Genomic DNA, 27981 nt, shown 5'->3' with positions numbered 1-27981 from the left:
CTGGGCTCTCACAATACAAATCTGACTGCTGGAAGCCCATCCATGTAAAAAGAGTCAAGGAATGAAGAAGGAGGTAGATGTTTTTATGGGTAAAGCAAATATCCTATAAGTGCTCACATCAAAATACTTCAGATCTGATTCTAGAGTAGAAAATAACTCTAAAATTAGAGTTCAATCTACCGCCAAATGCAGTGACTTCTGCTATCCTCTCTCTGACCCATGGATGTATTCAGTATCTGCTTGGATAGCAGAAAGCTGACTAAAGCCTGAGGCAGCTCATTCCAGAGTGAGGCAGTTTCATTGTTAAAAGGTCCATTCGTACACAGAGCTGAGATCTCTATAACTTCAATCCATTCTGCTTTGTGGAACAATATATGCCTAAATTCTTCCTGGCAGCCCTTTATTTATTAGAAGGGGGTCGCAGAGAGTCGGACACGACTGAGCAACTGAACTGAACTGAACTGAACTAACACGTTCTTCACTGATGTTCCCCAGAGTAAAAACATTTCCAACTCCTTCATTCTTTTTCTCTGGTATGAATCACCTATCCTTCATACTTTAATAATTAGTTTGCTTTCAGTTGCCTAAAAAAGATATTTTTGTTTCAAGTGTATAAAGCCCTAAAGGAATCACCTTGGCTCACATCATTGGCAAGTCCAGAGTTTTCTGCAAGTGGGTGATCCAGCAGCTAGGTTGCTCATTCATCCTTTAACAAAGGATTGAGGAGCACCGACTATGTGCCAGGCATTTGTACTAGGCACTCGAGGTATGTCAGGCCCCAAATAAACCACCATTCTACAGCTTATATTCTAGTGGAGAAAGACTTACGGTAAACAATAAATGTAAAAATATAAACAAATTGAATAGTAAGTTAGAATGTGGTAGGTGCTTTTACTAAAATAAAAAAGTAGAACAAGGAAAGGGGGCTGAGATTGTTGAGAGTGGGGTACAAAGGCTGTATCAGGGTAACATTCTTTGAGATTTGAATGAAGACTTAAAGATGAAGACTTTATTGAGGGTGTACATAGGAGATGGGCAGGGGATATTTGAAGGAAGAGAAGAGAAACAGATTTAGAGAAGATACTAAGGTGAGACAGTGCCTGCAATATTCTAACAGGGAAGGCCAGTACATCAGTAAGGAATGAGTATAAAAAAGGAGAGTCACTAAAGATGAGGACAGAGACAGGACAGGGGACCAGATCATGTCAGATTTATAAACCTTTGTAAGGACCTTGCCTTTTACTCAAAGTGAAATCAAGCTCCATTTCCAGCTTCTGAGCAGAGTAGTGACAAGATTTTGCTTACAAAAGAAACTCCCTGGCTCCTATTAAAAATAGATTATTGGAAGGATAAGGAAGCTGTGGTACATATACGCCATGGAATATTACTCAGCCAGTAAAAAGAATTCATTTGAATCAGTTCTAATGAGATGGGTGAAACTGGAGCCCATTATACAGAGTGAAGTAAGCCAGAAAGATAAAGACCATTACACTATACTAACACATATATATGGAATTTAGAAAGATGGTAATGATAACCCTATATGCAAAACAGAAAAAGAGACACAGATGTACAGAACAGACTTTTGGACTCTGTGGGAGAAGGCGAGGGTGGGATGTTTCAAGAGAACAACATCGAAACATGTATATTATCTAGGGTGAAACAGATCACCAGCCCAGGTTGGATGCATGAGACAAGTGCTCGGACCTGGTGCACTGGGAAGACCCAGAGGGATCGGGTAGAGAGGGAGAAGGGAGGGGGGATTGGGATGGGGAATACATGTAAATCCATGGCTAATTCATGTCAATGTATGACAAAAACCACTACAATATTATAAAGTAATTAGCCTCCAACTAATAAAAATAAATGAAAAAAAAAAAAGAATGTAGTATAAAGAAAAACAAATAGATTATTGGAAGGGAAGAGTTTCTTTCTGTCCTTCTGAGGGTTTATGTTTAGGTAGTCTCCTGTTGTGATTTTAGTGTGGTTACCAGCACTGATCAGAACTACATGCTTCCATGTTTGTGTCTATGAGATTTCATGCTGACTGACCCATCCTTGACACAACCTCTGTTTTCAATGGAATGCCATGCTCTGATTAGCCTTAGGTCTGGATGACCTGAAATTATCACTATGGAAGGAGGGGGATGATTACTTTGATTGGCTTACCCCTCACCAAATTGCATGGCTATCCATAAAGAGGAGAGGTCTGCCAACAATATTGTTTTCTACAATTATCCTCGTACAACTATTTTTTTTTTTTTAACACATTCCAACTAAACAAAGTCCATGGGAAAAATTTGAGTCAAATATAATGAAACTATTACCTTCTTAATTGAATACTTTTATTTTATTAAGAATCCTAACTGCTTTGGGTCAATGCTTCATTTTTTCTGTATAGAATGTATCATCAAGCCACATACCCCTTAACATGTAGAACCTTTTACAGTTGATTTTTTAAAACCTAAATAGAAGAATTTACATTTATATTCCTATTGAATTCCTTTCAGTATCATTTTGAATACTGATTGTATCTTCCTAATATAAAGTACCTGTCACTTGCAAATTTGGAAAAAATATTAAATACATTATAAATATTAAATACATTAAATAAGGACAAAATCATATTTGTTTCTTCTTCTTTAAAACATACCTTATTTTCTCTAATAGAAAATGGGTGTAGAGGGTAAGAGAATCAGACTTGAAGTAACAATGCTCCAACAGAAATATCTGTTGCAAGATAATTAAGAGATTTAGCCAAATCTGAACAATTTTCAGCTCTCATTTCTCATTTTTCATTGCTGGTGTTAAGGAGTAAATGTATTCAAATTACTTTGAACACTCTAGATTATTAAAATGGATTTTGAAAAGGCTGAAGGTTTCCATTTGTTATTTGGTTCCTTACTGTGTGAAGTTACCAAAGAAAGTTAGTTTGGAAGAGTTACTCATTCCGGGAATGAGCTTCAAAGCTGTAGTTTTATTTGCAGACCACTTGTCAGTCATCATTTGTGTGGTTATTTGCATAAAGGTAAGTAAATTATAATGTGGATTTTATAAAACATTTATACTATTTCATAGTTTATGATATTATAAAACAAAACGATGTTGTTTCTTTTGTATTTTGCATATTTTTCATCTTTTACTTTTCTGCACATTTTTCTTTATTTTTTCACATTCGCTCCCTTAGTTTAGTTCTTTATGCATGATCATTCTAAAAACTGCTGATCTGCTTAAACTATTGTGTTCTCTTCCAAGAATAATCTTTATTATATGCACAATATAGGAAGGACAGCCAGCTATGCTGAGCTTTTTTCAGTGAACATGTAGATAAGCAGTCACTTTTGCAGAATACAAAAGAGGCAATGTTTGTGCTAAGACAGTCCTTTGCTCGCTGCCATCTAATCCTTTCTTTTTTTAATGTAAAATTTATTTTTACCAAAGTAACACATGCACAAAACTTAAAAAGTAAATAGCTTTGGAAGATTTATCATGAAATAAACAAAATCCAAACTATATTCTTTTGTCTCACTCTTTTCTTATCCCTAAGTATTACGCCACAGAAACAACTGCATTCAACTCTTTCCTGATTTTCCTGGTATTTACCTCCATGCTTCTGAACAGTATGTTCATCTGCCATTTTCTCATCTATAAATGCTAGACATTATCTATTGGCTTCCTACTTTGGAACAGGAGAATTTGCATTCCCATCACATACACATATGCATACATCCATGCTTCTCCTCCATCCTCCCATGAAATTGCTTCACACTCTTAATTTTATTAATATTCAGTGCTTACGTTTTTATGGAGATGTAACTATTTTTATAACTGATTCATACAACTTTTTATTTATTTTGAAGCTAATTTTTAAAAAATTTTCATGTATCTTTTATTAATTTTACCCCTAAGCTGGCCAACAGTGCTATAAAACTCTGCTCAATATAGTCAGACATTTTCAGTCTATAAGCTCCGTGTTTTTCCTTGGAGACATGTTTTCTGGAGCTCTCTGGTCTCATACTGCATTGGAACCCTAGGACTGCTATATGGCTGTATAGCTGTTGGTCTAGGCCTTCTTTCATTGGTACCTAATTTTCTTCTCTTACATGTTGGATCTCTGGTTTCCTGGGTACCATGTCTTCTTTACTGATACAATGCTTCATTGGGAAATATGTCTTTCAGAAGACTGACGAATTACAAGTGTGTAGGGAATAAACTTTTTGACATTTAGTATATCCAGAGGTGGGTTTCCCTGGTGGCTCAGCTGGTAGAGAATCCACCTGCAATTTTGGAGACCTGGGTTTGATCCCTGGGTTGGGAATATCCCCTGGAGAAGGGAAAGGATGCAGGTCAAGAAGAAAGAGTTAGAACCAGATATGGAACACCAGACTGGTTCCAAATTGGGAAAGGAGTACGTCAAGACTGTATATTATCACCCTGTTTTTTAACTTACATGCAGAGTACATCATGGGAAATGCCAGGCTGGATGAAGCACAAGCTGAAATCAAGAAGAAGAAATATCAATAACCTCAGATACACAGATGACACCACCCTTATGGCAGAAAATGAAGAAGAACTAAAAAGCCTCTTAATGAAAATGAAAGAGGAGAGTGAAAAGCTGGCTTAAAACTCAACAATCCCAAAATGAAGATCATGGCATCCAGTCTCATCATTTCATGGCAAACAGAAGGGGAAACAATGAAAACAGTGACAGACTTTGAGCTCCAAAATCACTGCAGGTGGTGAGTGCAACCATGAAATTAAAAGATACTTGCTCCTTGAAAGAAGCTATGACCAACCTAGACGGCATATTAAAAAGCAGAGACATTACTTTGCCAACAGAGGTCCATCTAGTCAAAGTTATTTTTCCAGTAGTCATGTATGGATGTGAGAGTTGGACTATAGAGAAAGCTGAGCCCTGAAGAATTGATGCTTTTGAACTGTGGTGTTGGAGAAGACTCTTGAGAGTCCCTTGGACTGCAAGGAGATCCAACCAGTCAATCCTAAAGGAAATCAGTCCTGAGTATTCATCAGAAGGACTAATGCTGAAGCTGAAAGTCCAATACTTTGGCCACCTGATACAAAGAAATGACTCATTGGAAAAGACCCTGATGCTGGGAAAGATTGAAGGCAGGAAGAAAAGGGGACAACAGAGGATGAGATGGTTGGATGGCATCACTGATTTGACAGACATGAGTATGAGCAAGCTCTGGGAGTTGGTGATGAACAGGGAAGCCTGGCATGCTGTAGTCCATGGGCTGCAAAGAGTCTGACTGAGCAACTGAACTGAACTGAACTGATATCTAGAGGTATCTTTATTCTACTTTCACAATTGATACTTTGGAAAGGAATCCTTTCAGTACTCAGCTTTGTGGGATATTTGCCTGAGGTGGAGGAGGGAGGTGGGCATTGACAGGTGAAATTAGTACAGTTTTACTTTGGATGTTTCTTATTATAAGTGAGGCTGAGGATTTATAATTTTTGCTTTTACTTTCCTATGATGTTTGTTAATATTTCATTCATATGCTTTCCCATTTTTAAAATTTGGTTGTTGGACTTTGATTTTTTTATTTTTAGGTGTATATTAGAGATATCAGCCCTTTTTAATGATAAGAATTGGTAATATTTTCCAGCAAGGACTCAAGGACCTGGAAGGTAATTTGGTAGGATCTTTTAAAATAAAAAGTGTATTCTACCCAGAAATTTATAGTATCTATCCAGAAGATATATTCATACATGTGAAAAATGACCTAGAAATAGGAATATTCATCACAAAATTTTTTGTAAACAGCAAGATTGGAGGCAACATAAGTATTATCTATGAGTTCTAGTTAAATAAATCATTATTCTTATTTGATGGAATATTATGCAGCTATATATAAAGAATGGGGGCTTCCCTGGTGGCTCAGTGGTAAAGAAAAACTGCCTGCCAAAGCAGGAGACATGTGTTTGATCCCCGGGTTGGGAAGGTCCCCTGGAGAAGAAAATGGCAACCTACCCTAGTATTCTTGCCTGGGAAATCCCATGGACAGTGGAATCTGGTGGGCTATAGCCCATAGCGTTGCAAAGAGTCAGACACGACTGAGGAAATGAGCTTGCACATTGACATATATAAAGAATAAAATAGTTCTTAATGTGGTTACTGATAAGGACAGATCTCTAAAATATATTCTTAAGTTAAAAAATAAGTTATAGGACAATGTGTACTATGGTTACTACTTATTTTTTAACTCTGTATGTAGTCAATTTATACATTAAAATATATGTGGAAGAATATACCAGTAAACTGGTAGGATGGGTTTCCTCAGTAGCTAAAGATATGTGCTTTTTTTGGTTGACAGATTTATTGATATACAAATAACATATTATGAAAATCATCAGTATTAAGTATATAATTCAATGAATTTTTTTATATTTAGTATATTGTATAACTATCACCACAATTACTTTTAGAATATTTCCATTAGCCTAAAAATACATACTCCCCCAGAATTATCTAATTGACCCTACGATTATTTCCTCTTTTCATAAGAAGGAAAGCAGCATAAAAAAGTTAAAGGAAGTCTTTAGTAATATAGGCATGAAAGATGTAAAGCTAGGAATAAAATCAGAATATTATGAAAAGATCCTATCTCCTATTTTTAGTGCATCAATATTAGACCTCATTTTGACTTAACATACACTGAAATTTAGATTTAATCATTGTTCACATAGGTTTAAATCTCTGTAAAAGGTCAAAACATTTACCACTCAGAGGAGAAAGATCATTATACTGAAAAAAGATATTGAAATGAAAATAATACTGTACAGGCACTTCAACTTTTATTGCCTTATTTTGTTAGGAAGTCATAAACACTAATATAGTCTTGTCATATATTATAAACGTTGATCATCTGCTAATGTTGAGATTAATAATTTCCACCATGGTTAACTCATAAAATCACACAAATCTCAATTTGGATGAGGTTTTAGAAATTTATCTATGACATTTTCTCAGATTTATTCCACTAGATATCAGCCAATCTAATTATGTTAGTGATGTGTTTAACCTTTGTGAAAGTCTTCATATAGATTTATTTATATGAATATTATTGGTGCTAAAAAATCCAAGGGCCAAAAATTTGCAACCTGTTCCTTCTCAAGTGAATAATAATACTTAGTAACAACAACAACAAAATAGGATGATGATAGCACCCTTTATTCCTTTATTGAGCATTTACTATATGCTCTAGTGAGCTAGAGTTCTGCTTTACATACGTTAGGACTTTTAAGTTCAGTCATCTGGGAGGAAGGGCTTATTTTTAATCCCATTTTTATTTACAGTAGAGGAAATCCCACTAACATCAGTAAATGAAACTTTTTCCTGGAGAGGTTAATGAACATGTCTAGTGTCACACATCTACTAAACGAAAAGAGCTCTGATTTGATTCCAATCGTTAATCAGCATGCTTTTGTGATGTAGTTGTTGCATTAGTCTCACTTCTGGTTTTACGTTGTATCATCCTTTTATTTCTTCATTTCACTTTATATATTTTACCTACTACTTTTTGTGTCTTGACTTGTAAGGAAACTTAATTTTTTTCTAGAAAGTGATGGGTTTAAATAAGTAAGCACACTATTTTCTGTCCATAGTCTTGTATTTTATTAGGAGAAAAAAAAAAAAAGAAAAACACGTTTTTGTGAACATTATAGTTTGGACTTGGTTAACAGGGTAAAGTTTTTTTGTTTGTTTTGCCACCTAAGGACAGGTTTCCTTTGGTGGAGCAGTTTGTCTTTCCCAAGATAAAACAAGAGCTAATGAATTAACATTGATTGAGTCACTGTAGGGGAATACAGAGAATTATGGTAGAGTTCCTGCCCTTTGGGAGCTTACATATTTAATTGTTGAGTGAAAATACATGTTCAAAACCACAAACGTTTGAAAAGTGATTATTAATGGCACTGATAATGGGTCCTCTATGTATCATAAGTTAATGTTAAAAGCAAAGGGAAGACACTGTAGGAAATAACGGTTATTTATTTTTTTTAAGAAATTCTAATCCCTGAAGCAAATCAAGAATTTTTAACATTTGAGTGCTTTGAAGAGTTCTATTTGGACCAGATGTTCTATAAGTTTTGTTCAAGTTAAAAACAATGTAATTTCATGAATCATAAAGTATATTTAGTACAGTAAAATTCCAAATAGTAAAAGGATAAGAGGTTTGTATGAAGGAGATACAGGAAAGCCCAGAGTAGTCACTGAGAGTAACTGGAGAGACAAAGAGAATATTTTTCATTTCCCGGGATTAGAAGTGTGCGTATGTGTGTGTTGTGGTTGCGGGGGAAGGACGGAGGATAGAGAAAATTCGCCAACTGAGCAAAGTTTTCAAAAACAGATGCCTTTTCAAACGTTGAGCCTCTGATAAACACACTTTAAAGGAATTGTCTAATATGCTTTTAAAATTTAAAAGGAGACAGGTGAGAGATCTAGAAAAGGGAGTCAATTTGAGTAGCCCATCGTAGTGTTTCCTCCATCTTTAACCAATGGTAAAGATGGAGCTAGTACTTCCATCCCCACTTGCTCTTTCAAGCCCCCAAATGGTAGATCTTACTGTTGGTAGCAGATTTCTTACCAACTTTTTAATACATCTCTCAACCTGTGTTCTCTTCCATCCAGGTATTGTGAATATTTCCTACAGGTGCCCACTAATCATCAGCTGAGTGAGGTGAGAATCATGTCTTTCTCCACTTGGAACTGTAAGTGTCTGGAAGCAAAGGCCTATGTTTCCATCTAATGTCTACTTGCTTCAGAAGGACTGTTTTCATTGAGCAGTGGTCTTGGTTAATGGGATAAAGTTTCTTTTGGTTTTGGGTTTTGAGAGGATGGAGAAGTCTGTTAATAAAAGATGGCATAGTAAAAAAAGAAAAAAGCTATGAAATAGTTTTTGCTCGGCCCATCTAAGTCAAGGGTAGCCAAGTTGGGACCTGCTTTGGAGGGAAAAGTGGAGGAGGTCTTTGGGCAGTCCTGCGGTCCAGGGAACACCCTCCCGAGGTCCAGGGCAGTGGGTGTGGAGGGCTGGGTGCCCTCTCGGGGCAACAGGGACTTCGGGCACGAACGTACACTAGAAGTCAAGCAAGCCACGCTGATCAGCAACAGGCCGAGGCCCAGAGCGCAAAGGGCGGAGGGCCCCAGGCGCGCGGCGGCGCGTAGGAGGCCACTGCGGCGGCGCCCCCTCCCCGTCGTCCTCGCGCCCCGCCGCTCGCCGCCCGCAGCCGGGCGCCGGCGCGCTCGGCTCTTTCCGCCGCCGCCGCTGCCACGCGCTGCCCCGTGCGCTCCGGCACCTTCGGCAATTTCCGTCGGGCTCTAGCCGCCATTTTCTCTCCGCTTGTGTGTCTCGCCGGCTGCGTGGCTCGGTTCTTGTGAGCGAAGCTTTGTTCGGTTCGGCAATGGACGGGTAGGTAACGGGGTTGGCGAAGTGGTGTGTGAGAGGGGAGTGGGGCCCGCCTGTGGCCCCGTCCGGGGTCGGGCAGAAACCCTCTGGCGGCCCCTCCCAGGGCTGGGCTGCCGTTACCCAACCCCCGCCCCATCGCACACACCCCTCCCTGGGCTTCCTCCGGCGGGCTCAGGTCGAGAAAACGGGGAGAAAGCGGACTCGTAGGCTTGGCCGGCATTGGGGCGACGACCCCGGAGAAGCAGCGGGTCTTGGAGGGGCGGCGAGGGATGGGGTGGGGGCCCCAGAACGTCTCGCCCGGCCCTTCCCCCCTCTAGGAGCCATTTCGATCCGTAACCGGGGACCCGGACCCCGGACGAGCGGTTCTGGTGGGAGCGAGTGTAGCGGCCGGAGAGCGAGGCCTACGTTGGCGGGGGGAGGGCTTCCCGCTGAGAGAAGAGAGGGCCCCCCGGACCCCCTCCCTAGAAGTCGCAGGCCTTCTTGGCCACGCCTGGCCCGCCCTGGCTGGGGGAGATGCCGGTGGCGGGAGCTCCGGGGAAAGCTAAGTGGGAGCCGCGGGGGAAGGGGGGCGGGGAGGCGTGCGGCGGCGGGAGGAAGGGGGAGGGCAGATGTCACACTCCTTTGTTTTCACTGGAGTCTGCTAGTGGGGGCGGGAGGCTGAAAAATGCCTTTCTGTGCGGCCTAAGAACGTTGAAGGCTTGGCAGAAGGGCCCAGAAATTAAATCATCTCAAATACGAAGTGTTTGTGGTGGACATCAGTCACATGGGCAAAGGCTAAGAGCTGTGGCCGAAAGAAGAGCAGATAGCCAACACAGGGCCATTTTTTCAGCTACTTTGATCAGTTTCTGGAAAAACAAAACTCTTAAAAAGCCAGAACCATCTTCACCTTTGAGGCTGGCGATAGAATGCTAAGTAAGTGAGGTGAGGCAAAGGCTTCGGGAAATGATACGGGACCAGGGTCTCCCTGGTACTTAACGTTCCACACCTGAAAAGACTCTAATAATTTAACTCATTGTTAAAGGAGACACCCTTTAGGGCGAAATATAACCGTATTCAGCCCGTTTGGGAGCATAGGAAAACAGTATCTTTTATTGGTATCTGTGACTGTATTTGAAAGGTCAGAAGTAAAATACGAGGTATTTTTAAGCATCTGGAGTTCGATGTTTTTTAAAAGATACCAGGTGCAGATCTAATAAAAGTTAACAGACTAACGAAATTTGAGTCATCCTAGAGGTTCTCTAAAGATTATTTTCTAAATGAAACATCCAAATTTCCCTGTTTTCCCCAGATCCACATGGAAATAGATGGCAAAATTTGTACAGAATTACATGTTTCCTCATCCTATTAAGATAACTAAAGAGTTGAATTAAGTTTTAAATTAGTAACCTAAGTGTAGCGGGACATTATGTAGGCTTTGGGATTTTGTTCTTTTTGCTATTTGAAATTTAAAAAATACCGAAACTGAGTTTCCTCACGCGTTTGAAAGTCATTTCTAGAAAGCCAAGTTGATAATGTTCCACTGACCATCTATATGTGTGTTTTCCATCTGCATTTTGAGTGGAAGATGTATGAATGATGAACTATCATAAAAAGTTTCAGTCAAACAATGACCATTTGAAGAACTAGAGGTTGAAGCTTTTTGTTTGTTTGTTTTACAGAATTGTCACTGAGGTTGCAGTTGGCGTAAAGGTAGGAAAACAGTGTTTAAAATTAATGAAAACTGGGTTCCTCGATCTACTCAGTGTATTATCATTATTAATGGAAACTTTCTGTTGACTTTTGAAAACTATAATATAGCTTACAAAAATTCAAGTGGAAAGTATTTGTTGAATTTTTAAAATTGGTTTATATAAATAGTTTTAACCTAAATAGACAACCATAAATTTTCTAGCAAAGCAGTCTCTGAGAATAACATTTTAAAGTATGAATGGTGCTCAAGGAATTGAAGAAGCTTTCAGACATGGCTTCTTGTAAATATAAAATGATAACCCAATTTTCTGAGGGGAAATTATGGTTTTAAATGGACAAATAAGTGATTTGACATAAATGATATAATTATAGTAATAAAAGATTTTTTTCACTCTGCTTTTCTGTTATGAAGTCTTGAGATAGGTTCACCAGTAATAAGCTTCATTAGAAATCAGTTACCCTGATTTTTAAAAAAAGATCAACTTGTTCAGGCACTTCGCTTCAAATTTGAGTCAGAAGTTACAGAGTTGGTTTATGTGTCTATTAAAGAAAGTTAGTCCTTACAGTAGAGATTGTTTAGAATCTTGCCTCACTCACTTTGGCCAGAAAAACTATTCATACTTTAAACCTTAGATGTAGTGCTTAGGCCTTTCATTTCCTTGAATCCTTGTACATTTTAACATTGGGATGTATTACAAATTTTCGTTTGTAAACCTTTCTGCCCTGTTAGGGCACGATTCTTAAATCTTTAATTTTCCAAGCCTGGCAAAATGTCTTCCAAGCCTAGATCTCAAATACTTGTTGGATGCAAGACATTTACCTCCTTCAAGTGTGAGTGGTCATGAGAGGCAGTTTGCTCTTGAGAGTCTAGTTATGCCTGACTATTCTAAATAATTTTTGGAATTCTTAAAATTTCATCAATAATAATGTGATATTCTTTAGAACATTTGGAGATATTTTGTGTTTTCTTGCTTATTTTCTGTCCTCTCTAGTAAATTAAAGTCCAGGCTCTACTATTTTGCCTTATCTGTTAAGTTCATATTATGTAGATTGAAGGAGAAGTAATGAGCTTTTTGTGGGAAGGTGTATTTATTTTTATTCAGCAGCGCTGTTTTCTAAGTTAAGAGGGTCAGATATAGTAACCATCCAGGCATATCTTCTGGAAGTGAATTTTTAAGAAGAATATAAATGATGCAAGTTTGAGTTGTCAATTACTGGATAGGGAGAAAAGGAATTCACAAAACCTAGAACAAGCAGAAGGAAATAAAGATGCTTGGAAGAGGGTGTTCAGATGTGGTTTATTGGCAGTTTTCTACATCAGTAGTTTGAAGAGGGAATGTTAGAAAATGATGTTAAAGTGGTTACTAGCCTTTTTTTGGTCTATTGTTTAATATAAAAGTTTTGATAACTGAAGTTGTATTTTTATAATCTGCTAGGATAATAGTTAAGAATTTTTCCTTTGGCATCAGATTTATGTGCAAGTAATTAAGTTTTCATGAAATTTAAAAAATAATACATGTGTGTAGTAAAAAAAAATTCAAGTGAAAAATATTTCTCCCTGACTTCCAGTCCTTTTTCTTAGGTGTAGGTAATTACGTTAAAATCTTTTTGGTGCATGTTTTTTTTCCTGAACTTACTAGTTTACATATTACCACATACAAACATCCTTGTTTAGTTACACAAATGGATTTATGCCATGTGTACTGGCCCATATTGTGCCTTAAAAAAAAAAGCTTTATTGAGATGTAATTTGAGATAAACCACCTATATTTAAGGCATACAATGTTTTGACATATATACACCTATGAACCACTGCTATCAGGATAATGAACCCCAGGAGTATCATTTTGCCCCTTAGTAATTCCTCCCTTCTGCCTTTCTTTCCCCAACCAACCCCTGATCTGCTTTCTGTCACTGTAGATTAGTTTGCAGTTTTCAGAATTTTAAATAAAGAGTCATACAGTTTGTATCCTCTTTTTCCCTGGATCATTCCACTCAGCATTATTATATTGGAATTTCACTCATGTTGTGTATCAATAGTTGATTCCTTTTTATTGCTTAGTAGTACTACATTGTACAGACATACAGCAGTTTGTTTATCCACACAGCTCTTGAGGGACATTTGGATTGTTTCCAGTTTGGGTCTATTATAAATAAAGTTTCTGTGAACATTCCTGTGCAGGTCTTTTTGTGAACAAATGCTTTCATTTCTCTTCAGGAAATACCTATAATTAGAATGGCTAGATGATATAGTTAGGCAAATGTTTAACTTTTTAACAAATTGCAGTTTTCCAAAGTGGTTAAATTTTTACGTTGCTACCAGTTTACTGCTGGTGGCGTCCTCCATCTGCATCCTCTCTAGTGCTTGTTACTGTTTTTTTCTTAATTGTAGATAGTCTCATGGATGTGAACTGGTAATTGTGGTTTTATTTTTCATTTTTTCAGTGTCTTTGGTGTTGAACATTTTTTCATGGACTTTTTTGCAAGCTGTATGTCATTGGTTAAGTCTGTTTAAATGTCCACTTTTCAAATTGATTTATTTCCTTAAGTTTTGAGAAGTCTACATTCTGGTTACAAGTTCTTTATCAGATATATGGTTTACAGTATTTTCTGCCTTTTTTGCTTTGATTCTCTCAACAGTGTTTTGAAAAATAGCATTTTAAAATTCTGATGAATTTAAGTTTACCAGGTGTGTGTTAGTGTGACTCATGCTTTTGGTCATATCTAAGTCATCTTTAGGGCTTCCCTGGTGGCTCAGCGAGGGCTTCCCAGTGGATCAGGGGTAAAGAAACTGCCTGCAATGCAGAAGATACAGGTTCAATCCCTGGGTTAGGAAGATTCCCTGGAGAAGGAAATGGCAACCCACTCTAGTATTTTTCCTTGGGAAATACCATGGACAGAGGAGCCTGGTGGGTTGCAGTCCATGGAGTCACAAAAGAGTCTGAAGTGACTTAGTGACTAAGTAACAAAAACAGGCCATCTTTGTGAAACTCCAGGTCACAAAGATTTCTCCTTTGTTTTCTGATAGATTTTATAGTTTTTAGTTTTACATTGAAGTTCTTTTTAACTTTTTTTAATATGATGCAATGTATGAATCAAGATTTTTTGGATTTGAATATGGACATTCACTTTTTTTACCATGATTTGTTGAAAAGACTTTTTTCCTATTGAATTGACTGTGCATCTTGGTCAAAAACAGTTATGTATCTACATATGATTCTGTGTCTGTTATATATTCTTTTCCATTGACCCGTTTTTGTCTTATTTAGTAGCCAAAAATGTACTGTCTTAATTACTGTAGTTTTATATCAAATCTTGAAATAAAGTAGAACTTTGTTCTATTAAAAGTTGTTTTGGCTCTTCTGGGTCCTTTACATTTTCCTATGAGTCAGTTTCTACAGAAAGGCCTGCTGGAATTTAATTGAAATTAACTTGAATCAATAGAGCAATTTGGGGAAATTTTAACGTCTTATTGTTGATTTTTCTTCACTCTTGAACACAAATTATTTTAACATTTAATTCATTCTTTTACTTTTTGGAGCAGTGTTTTTAGTTTTCACTGTACAGATTTTTTGTTTGTTTTTTTACTCAGATTTGTCCTTATTTTGTATTTTTTTGGGGTGCTATTCTAAGTAATTTTAAAAAATGTCCATGTTATTAATATATAGAAATATTATTTTTACTCATTGCTTTTGTATTTTGCACATTTGCCAGACATTTTTTTTTTTGGTAGACGCCATCATTTCTGTGTACACTGTTTATCATATTTTCTATCTGGATGTCTTTTCTTTTTCTTACCTATGGCATTTAGTTGTTCAATCACTAAGTATGAAAAGGCATCTAGTGCAGTGTTTAAATAAGGAGAGCAAGCATTCTTACTTTGTTGCTGAAATTAAATACCTTAAATGACATTATTTTTTTTCTTAAATGTTTGGTACAGTTCATCAGTGAAGCTGTATGGGTTTGCTGTTTTTGTGGGAAGGTTTTAAACTACACATTCAATTTATTGAATAGGTATAGGACTATTCAGATTATCCTTTTCCTTTTGAGTGAGCTTTGGCAATTTTGTTTTCATAGAATTAGTCTGTTTCATCAAAGTTGCTAAACTTTTTCATCAAAGTTGCTAAACTTATTTGTAGGGTTGTTTAAAAAAAATTGCATTACATTTTTATGTTTTTAATATGTAGAATCTATAGTGATGTCACCTCTCTCATTCCTGATACTGATAATTAGTGTCTTCTCTTTTCCCTTATCAGTCTGGCTAGAAATACATTGATTTTGTTAACTTAAATAATCAGCTTTTGGCTTCATTGAGTTTTCCGTGTTTTCCATTTCCCATTTTATTGATTTCTGCTGTTCTAATGTTCTGCTTTGTATTTAGTTTGCTTTTTTCCTGTTTAATGTTGAAGTTGATGTAGTTGACATGGTATCTTTTCTAATACAGCAGATTAATGTTATATATTTTCATACAAATATTGCTTTCATGGCATCCCTCAAGTTTTGACATGTAAGCTTCTTTTCATTCAGTTCAGAGTACATCTACCATGTTTATTTCTTTGACCCATGGGTTATTGAGAGGTATGTTATTTAACTTCCAAGTATTTGGAATTTTCCATATGCTTTTTTTTTCTTTGCTTCTAATTTAATTCATTGTGCCTGGAGAACATATTTTGGAAGACTTAAATCTTTGTAATTTTTTCTTATTTTATGGTTTAGATATAATACATCCTGTTAGTTTTAAGTGCTTTATAGAGAGGTGTATTCTGTTGTGAGGCGATATGTTCTGTACATGTCAACTAGGTCATGCTTATTGGTAGTGTTGTTCAAGTGATGTCTTTCCTAATCTTTCTATTGCTGTCACTTACTGTAAAAATGATACTGAAATCCCCTATATTATGCATTCATTTGTTTTGCCCTGCATTTATTTCATTTTCACTTTATATTTTTGAAATTATAATTAGTACATAAATGTTTAAGATTACTATGTCCTCTTGATTCATTCACCTTTTTATTATTATACAGTGACCATTTTTATTCCTGGTAATCTTCTTTGCTTTAAGGTATACTTTTTCTAATTTTAATAGTCATCTTGGCTTTGTTTTGAGTAGAGTTCACATGGTGTATCTTTTTCCATTATGTTACTTTCAGACTATTTGTATCCTTCAGTTTAAAGTGTAGTTCTTGTAGACTACAGGTGGTCAAAGTATTGGAGCTTCAGCTTCAGCATCAGTCCTTCCAATGAATGTTCAGGGTTCACTTTCTTTAGAATTGACTGGTTTGATCTCCTTGCTGTCCAGGGGACTCTGAAGAGTTTTCTCTAGCACCACAGTTCAAAAGTATCATTTCTTAAGCGCTCAGCCTTCTTCACAGTCCAGCTCTCACATCTCTACATGATTACTAGAAAAACCATAGCTTTGACTATATGAACCTTTGTTGACAAAGTGATGTCTCTGTTTTTTAATGTGCTCTCTAGTTTTGTCATAGCTTTTCTTCCAAGGAGCGAGTGTCTTTGAATTTCATGGCTGCATTCATTGCCTGAAGTTATTTTGGAGCCCAGGAAAATAAAATCTGTCACTTGTTTCCACTTTTTCCCCTTCTATTTGCCATTAAGTGGTGGGATCAGATGATTGATCTTAGTTTTTTTAATTTTGAGTTTCAAGCCAACTTTTTCACACTCCTTTTTCACCCTCATCATGAGGCTTTTGTAGTTCCTCTTGGCTCTCTGCCATCAAAGTATTAGAATACTTCTCCCCTTTTGGCCTGTGTACTATTGTTATTGTAGCATTTTATTTCTACATGTTATAAATTCTATAGTGCATTCTTTAAGTAGCCATTTATCTTTTTAAAAGACTTAAACAACAAGAGAAATAACCTTCTACTTTACATAGTTATGCACTTGCCTTGAATACTCAGGGAGGATTCTCTGCAGATTTCCAGAGTTCTCTTTGTGCACCTCTCTTGAACTCTGCCAAACAAACTTGAGCTGCTTTGATCTTGGCTTTTTGACTTTTAACTCTCAGGGAATTTTTTGAAGTTCAACGTGGTTTCCTTATCAGAGATGGGCCTTGACCTGGACTTTCTCAAGCCAGTAAGCTGGGACAATCATGGCCTGTCCCATGGTCCATCATTGTCTAGTGTCCAGTGGTCTTGAAAAACAGTGTTGTATATATTACGTGTGACTTTTTTGTTTTCCTAAGTAGGGTAGATTGGTCCATTGTTACACCTTCTTGGCCAGAAGTAGAAGTTCACTTAAAAAGTTTACTTAATATGGTCTCTGCAATTATAGTTTTGTCTTCTTTGTTACATGGGTGCATCACAGTGTAGTTGCTTTACACATCACAGTTTAGTTCCACATCGACTAATGCTTTGATTTAATTATTTTTGCAGTTAACAGGTGAGCATATTAAAAGTAAAAGTAAAAATGCTGTGTCAAATTAAATTACAGTTAAAGAGTTTATTAAAACCACAGTGCCAAAAAGATTCTTACTCATTTGTTTTCTACAGTTGTGTATGGGAGTGCTTGTTTTTCTGCACCCTTACCAATTCTGAGTTTTAATGAAAATTTAGAATATTAGCTAATTTTAGGGTAAAAAAAGCTTTGTAATTTATATTTTGAAATAGGTGAGGTTTTAAAACTTTGGCTTTCTGTTTCTGTGAACTGCCTCTTTGAATATGTGATCTATTTTAATGATTATCTTGTTGGTCCAACTCTATATAAAAAGATAATTGATTCATATGCATTATAGGTACTTTTTCCCTACAGTTTTATTACATTTTTGGGCATTTAGATGTTGCCCACCAGGCTCCCTGGTCCATGGGGTTCTCCAGGCAAGAATACTGGAGTGGGTAGTCATTCCCTTCTCCGGGGGTTTTCCCCAGCCCAGGAATTGAACCCGTGTCTCCTGCATTGCAGGCAGATTCTTTACCCTCTGAGCCACCAGGGAAGCACATTTGAATTATTAAGTAGTATAATTCAGCTTTTTTTTCTGTTTGATACTTAAACATTTTAAACTTAAGTTTCTTTAGAATTGAGATTAAATTCTCAATTTATAAATTGAATATTAAATGTGATTGTACATAAAAAGTATTTTCCATGAACTAAGTCCTTTATTAATATTAACCAGTTTATACTACATGTAGAATATCCAGTTTTTGTATCTCTGGGGTATGTTGAAATCTCATTTTTCATTATCCCTATGAATGTTTTCATTGATGTTAATTAGTTTAGTCCCTCAGTTGTATACAACTCTTTGCGACCCCACGGACTGCAGCACACCAGGCCTCCCTGTCCATCACCAACTTCTGGAGTTTGCTCAAACTCATGTCCATTGAGTCGGTGATGCCATTCAGCCATCTCATCCTCTGCCGATCCCTTCTCTTCCCGCCTTCAGTCTTTTACAGCATCAGGGTCTTTTCCAGTGAGTCAGTTCTTTGCATCAGGTGGCCAAAGCATTGGAGTTTCAGCTTCAGCATCAGTTCTTCCAATAAATATTCAGCCCTGATTTCCTTGAGGATGGACTAGTTGGATCTCCTAGCAGTCCAAGGGACTCTCAAGAGTCTTCTCCAACACCAGAGTTCAAAAGTATCAATTCTTGGGCACTTAGCCTTCTTTATAGACCCCTTTTTATTTGGTTAGGTCAGTGAGACTGTGAAACAGAAAAATACAAATTTCTGTTTTGTAGATTTTAATAGAAAGTTTGTTGCATTTCTTAAAAAAAAAATTTTTTTTTTAATCGCTTGGTGATTTGTTTCAGAGATTATTTCTATACTCTTGATCATTTTGCCTCTGTGAAATTCTTTCAGAATAATGGGCCCAAATAGTTAGCTTTTTTCAGGTTAAATTTTACTAGAATTTTGAAAGCACCAGTTGTAATCTGCTGAATGCAAAGACAGTTTAAGTTGTAATATGGGTATTTTATTCAGCATCATTGGCTTTCCTAGATAATTGCAATAAAATAGTACTAAACATAACCTTTTCTGCAGTAGTTGAATATAACTGATTGATGACCAGTATTTTAACCATAAACTGTGTTATTTGGGTTTTTAGGTTTTGAGTTTTCTTAAAATGTTACATAATGCTTGCTAGGGTATTTATATTAGAAATTCAAATTAAAGACATTTATAGTGTGTCTACTAAATGACAGCACTGTGTTAAAACCTGGTGATGCGAGGACACTGAGAATAGAATGTCTGTGTCTTGAGGACAGAGACCTCACTTGTTCTGTTGATTTCCATCATTGGTAGTACATATTACATGATACATACTCAGTATACTTAATGACTCTTGAAGGGTCTCTGCCTTCAGTATGCTCATAATCTCATGAGCTACTTATCAGTGAAAAGGTCAGTGCCAATTTTATTGCTTAACATTCTTCCTTTTCCCTGGAGATCCAAAAGAGCTATATCTTCCAGGACCTCATCTAGTTAAAGTCATAAATATACTAAAACAAGGTTTATGAAAATGCCCTAAGGCTACAGTAGGGAACATTAGTTGGTAGAATCAGAGTAGATTTCATGAATTTGGTAGATTGTGACCAGTACATGTAAATGTTTGGGAGCAGAACTGAGCAATATATGTTGAGGGAAAGACATGTCTAAGGTTGTGTCAGTAGGCTGCCACAGATTCATAACCATTGAATAATCAGCTAAATCATTTGAATTGTACTGCATAGTTTGTATGTGGGAGGGAGAGAAAATACAGGATGTCAGATAGGTAGGCAGAAAGTTTGTACTTCATGTGGTGGGCAGTATTCCATATACCTGTTCAGTTCAGTTTAGTCACTCAGTTGTGTCCAACTCTTTGCGACCCCATGGACCGCAGCACGCCAGGCTTCCCTGTCCATCACCAACTCCCGGAGTCTACTCAAACTCATGTCCATTGAGTCGGTGATGCCATTCAACCATCTCATCCTCTGTCGTCCCCTTCTCCTCCTACCTTCAGTCTTTCCCGGCATCAGGGTCTTTTCCAGTGAGTCAACTCTTTGCATCAGGTGGCCAAAGTATTGGAGTTTCAGCTTCAACGTCAGTCCTTCCAATGAACATTCCGGACTGATTTCCTTTAGGATGGACTGGTTGGATCTCCTTGCAGTCCAAGGGACTCTCAAGAGTCTTCTCCAACACCACAGTTCAAAAGCATCAATTCTTCTGCACTCAGCTTTCTTTATAGTCCAACTCTCACATCCATACATGACTACTGGAAAAACCATATACCTGTAAGCTACCATATATGAAAGTAGCTCATTATTCTATTTTTAGAATGTCTAGACTGAGCTGCAGAATCCTTAGCTTTGGCATTATATGGAACACTATGATTTAGAATCATGATCCTCTGTAGTTAACTGTTCAGATATCTTTTTTGGTTCATTTGTGTTGCTAAATTAAAAGCTGAATAGCTTTCTTAATTTAGTTTTAGCTATTCATGAAGGGCTAAGGTGGCTAGGTAATCTTTTTACTTGAAAAGTAATAAAATAGAAAAGTTACGGAAGAAATGTGTTTTTGAGTAATGATTCTTGTTATAGCTATTGTGGTGAATTTTGAACATAGAAAAAAGACGTAGTAGTATCAGAAACTGTTATTTATTTGTCACTCAGTCCAAACAATCATCAACAGACAACCCATTGCTAAAATTTAGGCTATCCACACTCTACTTTTCTTCTCTTATGTTATTTTGAGAAAAATTCTGGGTATTTGTTTTCATTCGTAAATGCTTGGTGTGTCTCTTTTAAAGATAGAGTCAGTTCTCTCTCCTTCCCTCCCTCTCTGATTTAAAGAAATACAACCACAATGCACTCCCTCCAATAGGAAAAAAAAAAAACAACAACAGCATCAGTAATTGCTTAATGTTCTCAAGTGCCAGATTTGTGTTAAGATTTCTATTTGCCTTGTAAAAGTTGTAGTATGTTTACTGGTTTTATTTTTAGGAGTACAGAAGGTTGAGGATCAAATAAGATCAACACATTCAGTAAATAAATTTTTTCAGTCTGCAAATTATCCTTTTATCCTTGTGAGGTTTTTATAATTATATTTTATTTTTGAAGAAAACTGGTTGTTGGTCGTACAGAGTTATCCATGGTCTGCATCTACTGATTGTATTCTGATGTTATAATTATTATGTTCTCCATATATGTCAGTTGGTGGATGGATCTAGAGACCATCACGTTCTCTTGATTTTTAGTAATATTTTGTAAGTGATGGAATGTTTTTCCATTAAAAGATACATAATAGCTGATTTTTTATTTTTGCATATGTCTGTGTGACACTTTTTTCAAGAACATTCAATTTAATAACTTTGTTAAAAAACCTGTTTATGCTCAGCATAGTCTGCTCGGTAAGTATCTGTTCATCAGTCTTCTTAAAGGGTATATGTGAAGATGTGTATCTTGAAAGGCCAAATAAAATTTTTATAATAAAGATGCAGTATTAAAATATGGGTTGGAATTATTGATGGTGAAAAAGAAATGTTTTGTCAGTGTTCAGTTCAGTCGCTCAGTCGTGTCTGACTCTGTCAGTGTAGGTCTTGTCAAATTAAAAACACATGATTTAGAATTAACAGACGAGTTAATATTGAACAAGGAAACCTCTGAGTTTCAGTTTTACAACTTTTAAAATGGGTTTAACGGGACCTATTTCAAAAGTTGTCTTGATTGAACAGTATGTAAAAGAATTAGCACAGAATGGTACATAACTGCTCAAATGATGGTGATGCTTTTTATTATAGTTCTTTAATCTGTAAGTGAGCTAGTGAGTGCAGTTGCTCAGTCATGTCTGACTCTTTGCGACCCCAGGGACTGTAGCCCACCAGGCTCCTCCGTCCATGGGATTTTCCAGGCAAGAATACTGGAGTGGGTTGCCATTTCCTTCTCCAGAAGATCTTCCCGATCCAGGGATTGAACCCAGGTCTCCCGCATTGTAGGCAGATGCTTTACCGTCTGAGCCACTAGAGATTCCTGTAAATCTGTAAATCCTGAGAAGGAGCACTTTACTAGAAGTCAGCTTCAAAGTTTTCATTTATTTTCTTGGAGTTTTTATATATTGATTTAAGGAGTTTTTCCTTTTATTGATTCTTAGGAGTTTTTATGTATTGTGGGTACTACAGCTTTGTTGTACAAGGTACAGGTAAACTTCCTGTCGTGGCTATTTTTTTTTTTTTAATGATGTTAGATTTGGAAATACTAACATTAAATTTTTTTTAGCTTTAAGAAATTTGTTTTAAATTGGTCTTTTATATAATCTTCCAGATTTTATTTTGAACATTTAAAAATTTTGATTTTCACATTTAGGGCCTCAGTCTACTTGAAATTTAATTTTAGTGTGTTATAAAGGTTATATGATTTTTTCCTCTTATGGCTAACAAATTTGTTACAAACTTGATTGATTCATGTTTTTCCTACTGATCTGCAGTATTAATTGTCATATTTCCATATATGTGAGAAACTTCCCTGGGCTATCTCTTCCGTTTCATTGTTTGTGACTATCCTATTGCTATCAATACATGTCTTAATTTAATGTAGCATCATGATAAGTCTTGGAATTTTGGTGAGTAAATTTCACAACTTTTCTTAAAAACTGTCCTTGGCATTTTTTTTTTCATATAAATATATTTGTGTGTATGTGTATAATATACAAGATAAGATGGCTGGGTTCCATGAGGACTTTTGATTTTTGATTATAGTTGTACTAAATTTATAAATTAATTGGAGAGCATATTTCTTCTCCATGATATTTTCTTTATTTGTAAAAGACATGCTCAATGCAGAAACTTAATGCTTTAGGCAAAAATGAAAATAAATCACTGGCAATTTTACCAAAGCTGATGCGTTGTACTTCCCATCATTTGTCCTACATGTTGCAAGGATTTTAAACAGCTTGTGTGTAAGGCATGAGGAGAGAGAGAGGCTTTTTTTGACAAATAGTTTGATTTCTTCCAAAGTTATTTTTCAGATTTATTTCTTTTTAATTGGAGGATAATTGCCTCTCAATATAGTATTGGCTTCTGCAATACAACAACATGAATCAGCCATAGGTATACGTATGTCCCCTCCCTCTTGATCCTTGCTCCCACCTCGCATCAAAGTTTACTGATTTATTCCGTTATTCAGTACTTTGCTATTTCTCAGAATTTTATAGCATTTTTTAATTCTCCCTTTTTTATTTTTACTAAAAGCACATATTCATATTTTACCCTTTATTTTTCTTGTCGGAGGCCTTATTTTACTGGTTTTCTCAAAGTACCAGCTTCTGTAATTTTTTTGTTTCAAATTTCACTGATTCCTGTTTTTATCTCTTTCTACCCAGCTAGCTTTGTTTTATTATTTTTTGTCACTTTACATGCTAAACATGTTTATTTTCTTATTTAAAAATGCATTTAAGATTAAGAAAAATCAGTTGATACTTTCGGCAGTAAGCTTGGATTTATAGAGTTCTTTTTCCTTTTTTTTTTTTAAGATTGTGATATAATTGACATATAACATTGTATTATTTTCAGGTATGCAGCATGATTTGTGAAACAATTACCAGAATAAGTTTAGTTAACATCCATTGCCATACATAGTTAAATTTTTTTCCTTGTGCTGAGAACTTTTAAGATTTACTTTAGGCAACTTTCAAATACTGTTAACTATATCAGCATGTGTACATGGTCAGGGCTAATTTATGGGCTTCCTTGGTAGCTCAGCTGGTGAACAATCCGCCTGCAACGTGGGAGACCTGGGTTTGTTCCCTCGGTTGGCAAGATCCCCCGGAGGAGGGAACGGCTACCCACTCCAGTATTCTGGCCTGGAAAATTCCATGGACAGAGGGGCCTGGCAGGCTACAGTCCCATCGGTTGCAAAGAGTTGGACACGATTGAGTGACTTTCACTTTGACTTTCTCACTTTATGTCAGAATTCCAAGTTTGTACCTTTTGGCCACCATCTTTACCGCCTCCCCCCACCTCCTACTGCCCCAGACTGTGGTTCTGGAATTCAGTGTTTTGGGTTTTTGTTTTTTAAGAGTTTATAGGTAAATGAGATCATACAGTGTTTATCTCTGTCTGACTTATTTCACTTAATCCTATGACCTCATTTGCATGTTGTTGCAAATGGTAAATTCTTCTGTTTATGGTTGTTATGAAGATTAACCACATTTTCTTCATCCATTGATGGAGACCTAAGTTGTTTCCCTGTCTTGACTGTTGTAAATAGTGCTACAGTGAACATGGGGGTGCAAATGTCTAGATAGTGATTTTGTTTCTTTTAGATAAATATCCACAAATGGTATTACTGGATCATGCAGTTATATTTTGTAAAATTTTTTGAGAAACTTGCATAGTGTTTTCCTTAGTGGGTACATCAGTTTACAGTCCCATCATCACTGCCCAAGTGTTCCCATTTCTCCAAATCCCTGCTAATGCTCGTTATTTCTTTTTTGATAGCATCCATCCACCTAACAGGTGTGAGGTGATACTTCATTGTGATTTTGATCGGCATTTCACTGATTTATGATTGAGTACCTTTTCGTGTATCTATTATTGGTCATTTGTATGTCAATTTAAGTCCTCTGCCCATTCTTTAATCGTACTATTTATTTTTTCTGAGTTGTATGAGTTTCTTATATATATTTGATATTAACATTTCATGTATGATACGCACATTTTTCCTTCCACCCATCTTGTTGATGGTTTCCTTTACCCTATAGAAGCTAAAGTTTGACATAGTCCTAATTACTTTTGCTTTTGTTGCCTTTGCTTTTGGTGTCAAATCCAAAAAGTCACTGCTAAGATTGATTTCAAGGCGCTTACTACTTACGTTTTCTTCTGGGAGTTTTATAGTTTCAGCCTTTTTGTTCAAATTTTTAGTACATTTTGAGTTCATTCTTCTGCATGAGGCTGTCCAGGTTTCTCAGCATCATTTTGAAGAGACTGTTTTTCCTCACTGTATACTGTTGGCTCCTTCTTTGTAAACTGACCATGGATTATTTCTGAACTCTGTACAATTAATCTATAATAGTCTGCTTTTATGCCCATATTATACTGTTTTGAGTTACTCTGTATTACAGTTTAAGACCAAGAGGTGTGCTGCCTTCACTTTTGTTCTTTCTCAAGATTGCTTTGGTTCGTAGGGATTTTTTGTTGTTTCTTTTAGGATTTTTTCTATTCTATTTTATGAAGAATGTCGTTGGAATTTTGATGATTGCTTTGAATCTGTAGATGGCTCTGAGTAGTATGGGCATTTTAACAGTATACTTCCAATCCATGAGCATAAATGGAAAGAATACCTTTCCATTTGGGTCTTCTTCAATTTCTTCCATCAGTGTCTTTTACCTTTGTCACTTTTTTAAGCTTTGTGAAAGCTTCAAAATGTACAAACGTGGGGTGAATGGTATAATAGTACACTTCTTTTGCCTTCCTTTGGAAGAATGTTAAAGCAAATCATGGCGACAATTTTATATCATTCCTAAATATTTCAGTGTGTATCTCTAGCAGATGCAGTCTCTTGAAGATATTTTTATCATTATACCTAATAAAATTTTAAAGAATTTTTCTGTTGCTGTTTAAGTGTAGTTGAGTGTGTTAATCGATCAGTCGTGTCTGACTCTTCGCAATCCCGTGGAGCCTGCCAGGTTCTCTGTCCATGGGATTCTCCAGGCAAGAATACTGGAGTGGATTGCCATTTCCTCCTCCAGGGGGAAATGTCAAATGTAGTTGATACACTATATTATGATTTAGGAGTACAACATAATGATTCAACATTTATACGCATTACAAATTGGTCACTGTAAGTCTAGTAACCATTTGTGACCATATAAAATTATTACAATATTGTTACTACATTCCCCATGCTGTGCATTACATCCCAGTAACTTACTTAGAACTGGAAGTTTGTATCGCTTAGTTACCTTCACTTATTTTGCCCATCCCACCCAACCACTAAAATGTGTTTTTTAAGTTACTTTTTGGTTGCGCCGGGTTTTCGTTGCTAACTTAGGCTTTATCTAGTTGCAGTGTGCAGGCTTCTCATTGTGGTGGCTTCTCTTGTTGTGGAGCAGGGACAGGGACTCCATAGAGTGTGGGCTCAGTTGTTCTGGTGCATAAACTCAGTTGCTCTTCTGCATGTGGGATCTTCCCGGACCAGGGATCAAGCCCGTGTGCCCTGCATTAGCAGGTGGAGTCTTATCCACTGTACCACTAGGGAAGTCCCTAAAATAATTTCTTAATACCATGTAATCTCCAACAGTAGTAGTCAGAATTTCCTGATCCCTTTAAAGAAATCTTGTATATTTTCTTTTTAAATCAGGGATCAAGGGAAGGCAGCTTACTGATTTGGCACTTTTAGGTCTGTATCCCTGCTGGAGGGCAAGACAACCCACTCCAATATTGTTGCTTGGAGAATCCGCATGGAAAGAGGAGCCTGGTGGGCTACAGTCCATAGGGTGGAAAAGAGTCAGACGCAACTGAAGCGACATAGCATGCATTCAAGCAAGTCTATTTATAGGACATTTTTTTTCCCTCCCTCCCCCTTTCTTGATTTTCTATTAAAGAAACTGGGTCATCTGTTCGTACAATTTCTTGAAAATTATGCTTTTGCTGATTTTACCTCTATGTTGTCATTTTGTCTGTTTCTCATATCCTTTATCTCTTGTGTACTTGTGTGTGTCGTTGTTCAGTCGTGTCCGACTCTCTGTGACCCTGTGGACTGTAGCCTACGAGGCTCCTCTGTCCATGGGATTTTCCAGGCAAGAGTACTGGAGTGGGTTGCCATTTCCTTCTCCAGGGGATCTTCCCAGTCCAGGGATCAAACCCGGGTTTCCTGCAGGTAATAGGACTTGATCAGATTGAGGTTTAATTTTCAGCAAGAATACTTTGTAAATGTGCTGTGTAATTTCAAGTGTATCACCCTAGAAGGAACATATCTAGTTATCTTTTTGTGATGTTGATATTTATCAGTAGGTTCAGGTGTTCTCAGCTTGATGCATCCAGCATAGAGTGCTCCATCATCTTTTTGTACTAATGGGTTTTAGTAGGTAATAATTGCATAATTCCACTGGGTGTTGCAAAAATGGTGATACTCTTCTCCTGCATATGTTACTTAGTATTTTTCTATTCAGGAGAACTTTTCCTCTCAAATATTTGGTTATACCAAAACACCCTTACTAAAAAAAAACAGGAGAGATTTTTGTTAAAAATTTTCCTTATGAGCTGCTAACTCTAGCCTAAACTCCAGTGTAATGTGAATTCTTTATTGTTGGTGAAAGTGTCATTGTGAAGGCAAGGATTTTTACATTTAGTCTTACTGCAGTGATCATTTCTTTAAAAATGTTTAAATTTCCTCATCTTGGGCCATCAGCAGCTCATAGTATCACTAGTTTTGCTACTTACCTAAAGTATTATTTTTTTCTCAAAAATTTTAGTTAGCTGGAAATCATGGGTCCTTTAGTGGGACCTGGTCTTTAGAGACAATAATAATGTGGGTGCAAAGGTGCCAATGACTTTTATGTTTGTTATTGTTTCCAATTTTTTTAATTGACAAAGCTAACAGAATAGGACATATATATTTGTGTTCATTTCCAATTCGTACATAATTTTACTATTTTTCCTTTTCCAATTTTTTGTTGGTATCTCTTGTAGGCTGAAAATGCTTGCTAATGTTAACATAATTGCATATATATTTCTTTAAAAAGCAACATCAGTGTTAACATTGTAGTATATTTTTTGTAATATAATGTAATTTTAAGATTTGTTTTGTAATTATTTTTGTTCTCAAAGTGTATTTCATGAAAAATGTATAATAGGTTTGCCAACAGGTACATTTGCTTTTTTCCATAAGATGACTCTAGTATTGCTTAGTTATCTTTGTATTAACTTCAGTTGGAACAATTTTGTTAGTTT

At 36.5% G+C, this 27981-nt stretch overlaps 1 protein-coding gene across 5 annotated transcripts in view; it reads left to right on the top strand.

Annotated features, from left to right (window-relative positions):
* The first annotated feature begins 9289 nt into the window (after positions 1 to 9289).
* The window catches only part of PTBP2 (polypyrimidine tract binding protein 2), an 83069-nt gene continuing 64377 nt past the window's right edge, over positions 9290 to 27981 (top strand). For 4 of the 5 annotated variants that reach the window (XM_043875742.1, XM_043875741.1, XM_043875740.1 and 1 more), the window contains exons 1-2: positions 9290 to 9431; positions 11087 to 11117. In XM_043875742.1, the coding sequence (XP_043731677.1) occupies positions 9424 to 9431; positions 11087 to 11117 (39 nt within the window). In that variant the 5' untranslated portion in view covers positions 9290 to 9423. Of the gene's footprint in view, positions 9432 to 11084; positions 11118 to 27981 lie in introns of those variants that run through there. The other variant, XM_043875743.1, reaches the window with a different exon arrangement.

The sequence above is a fragment of the Cervus elaphus genome, chromosome 20 (genome assembly GCF_910594005.1).
Source record: "Cervus elaphus chromosome 20, mCerEla1.1, whole genome shotgun sequence".
Classification (NCBI taxonomy): domain Eukaryota; kingdom Metazoa; phylum Chordata; class Mammalia; order Artiodactyla; family Cervidae; genus Cervus; species Cervus elaphus.
Note: the sequence above shows the minus strand (reverse complement) of the source record. Positions and strands in the feature narration are given on the sequence as shown.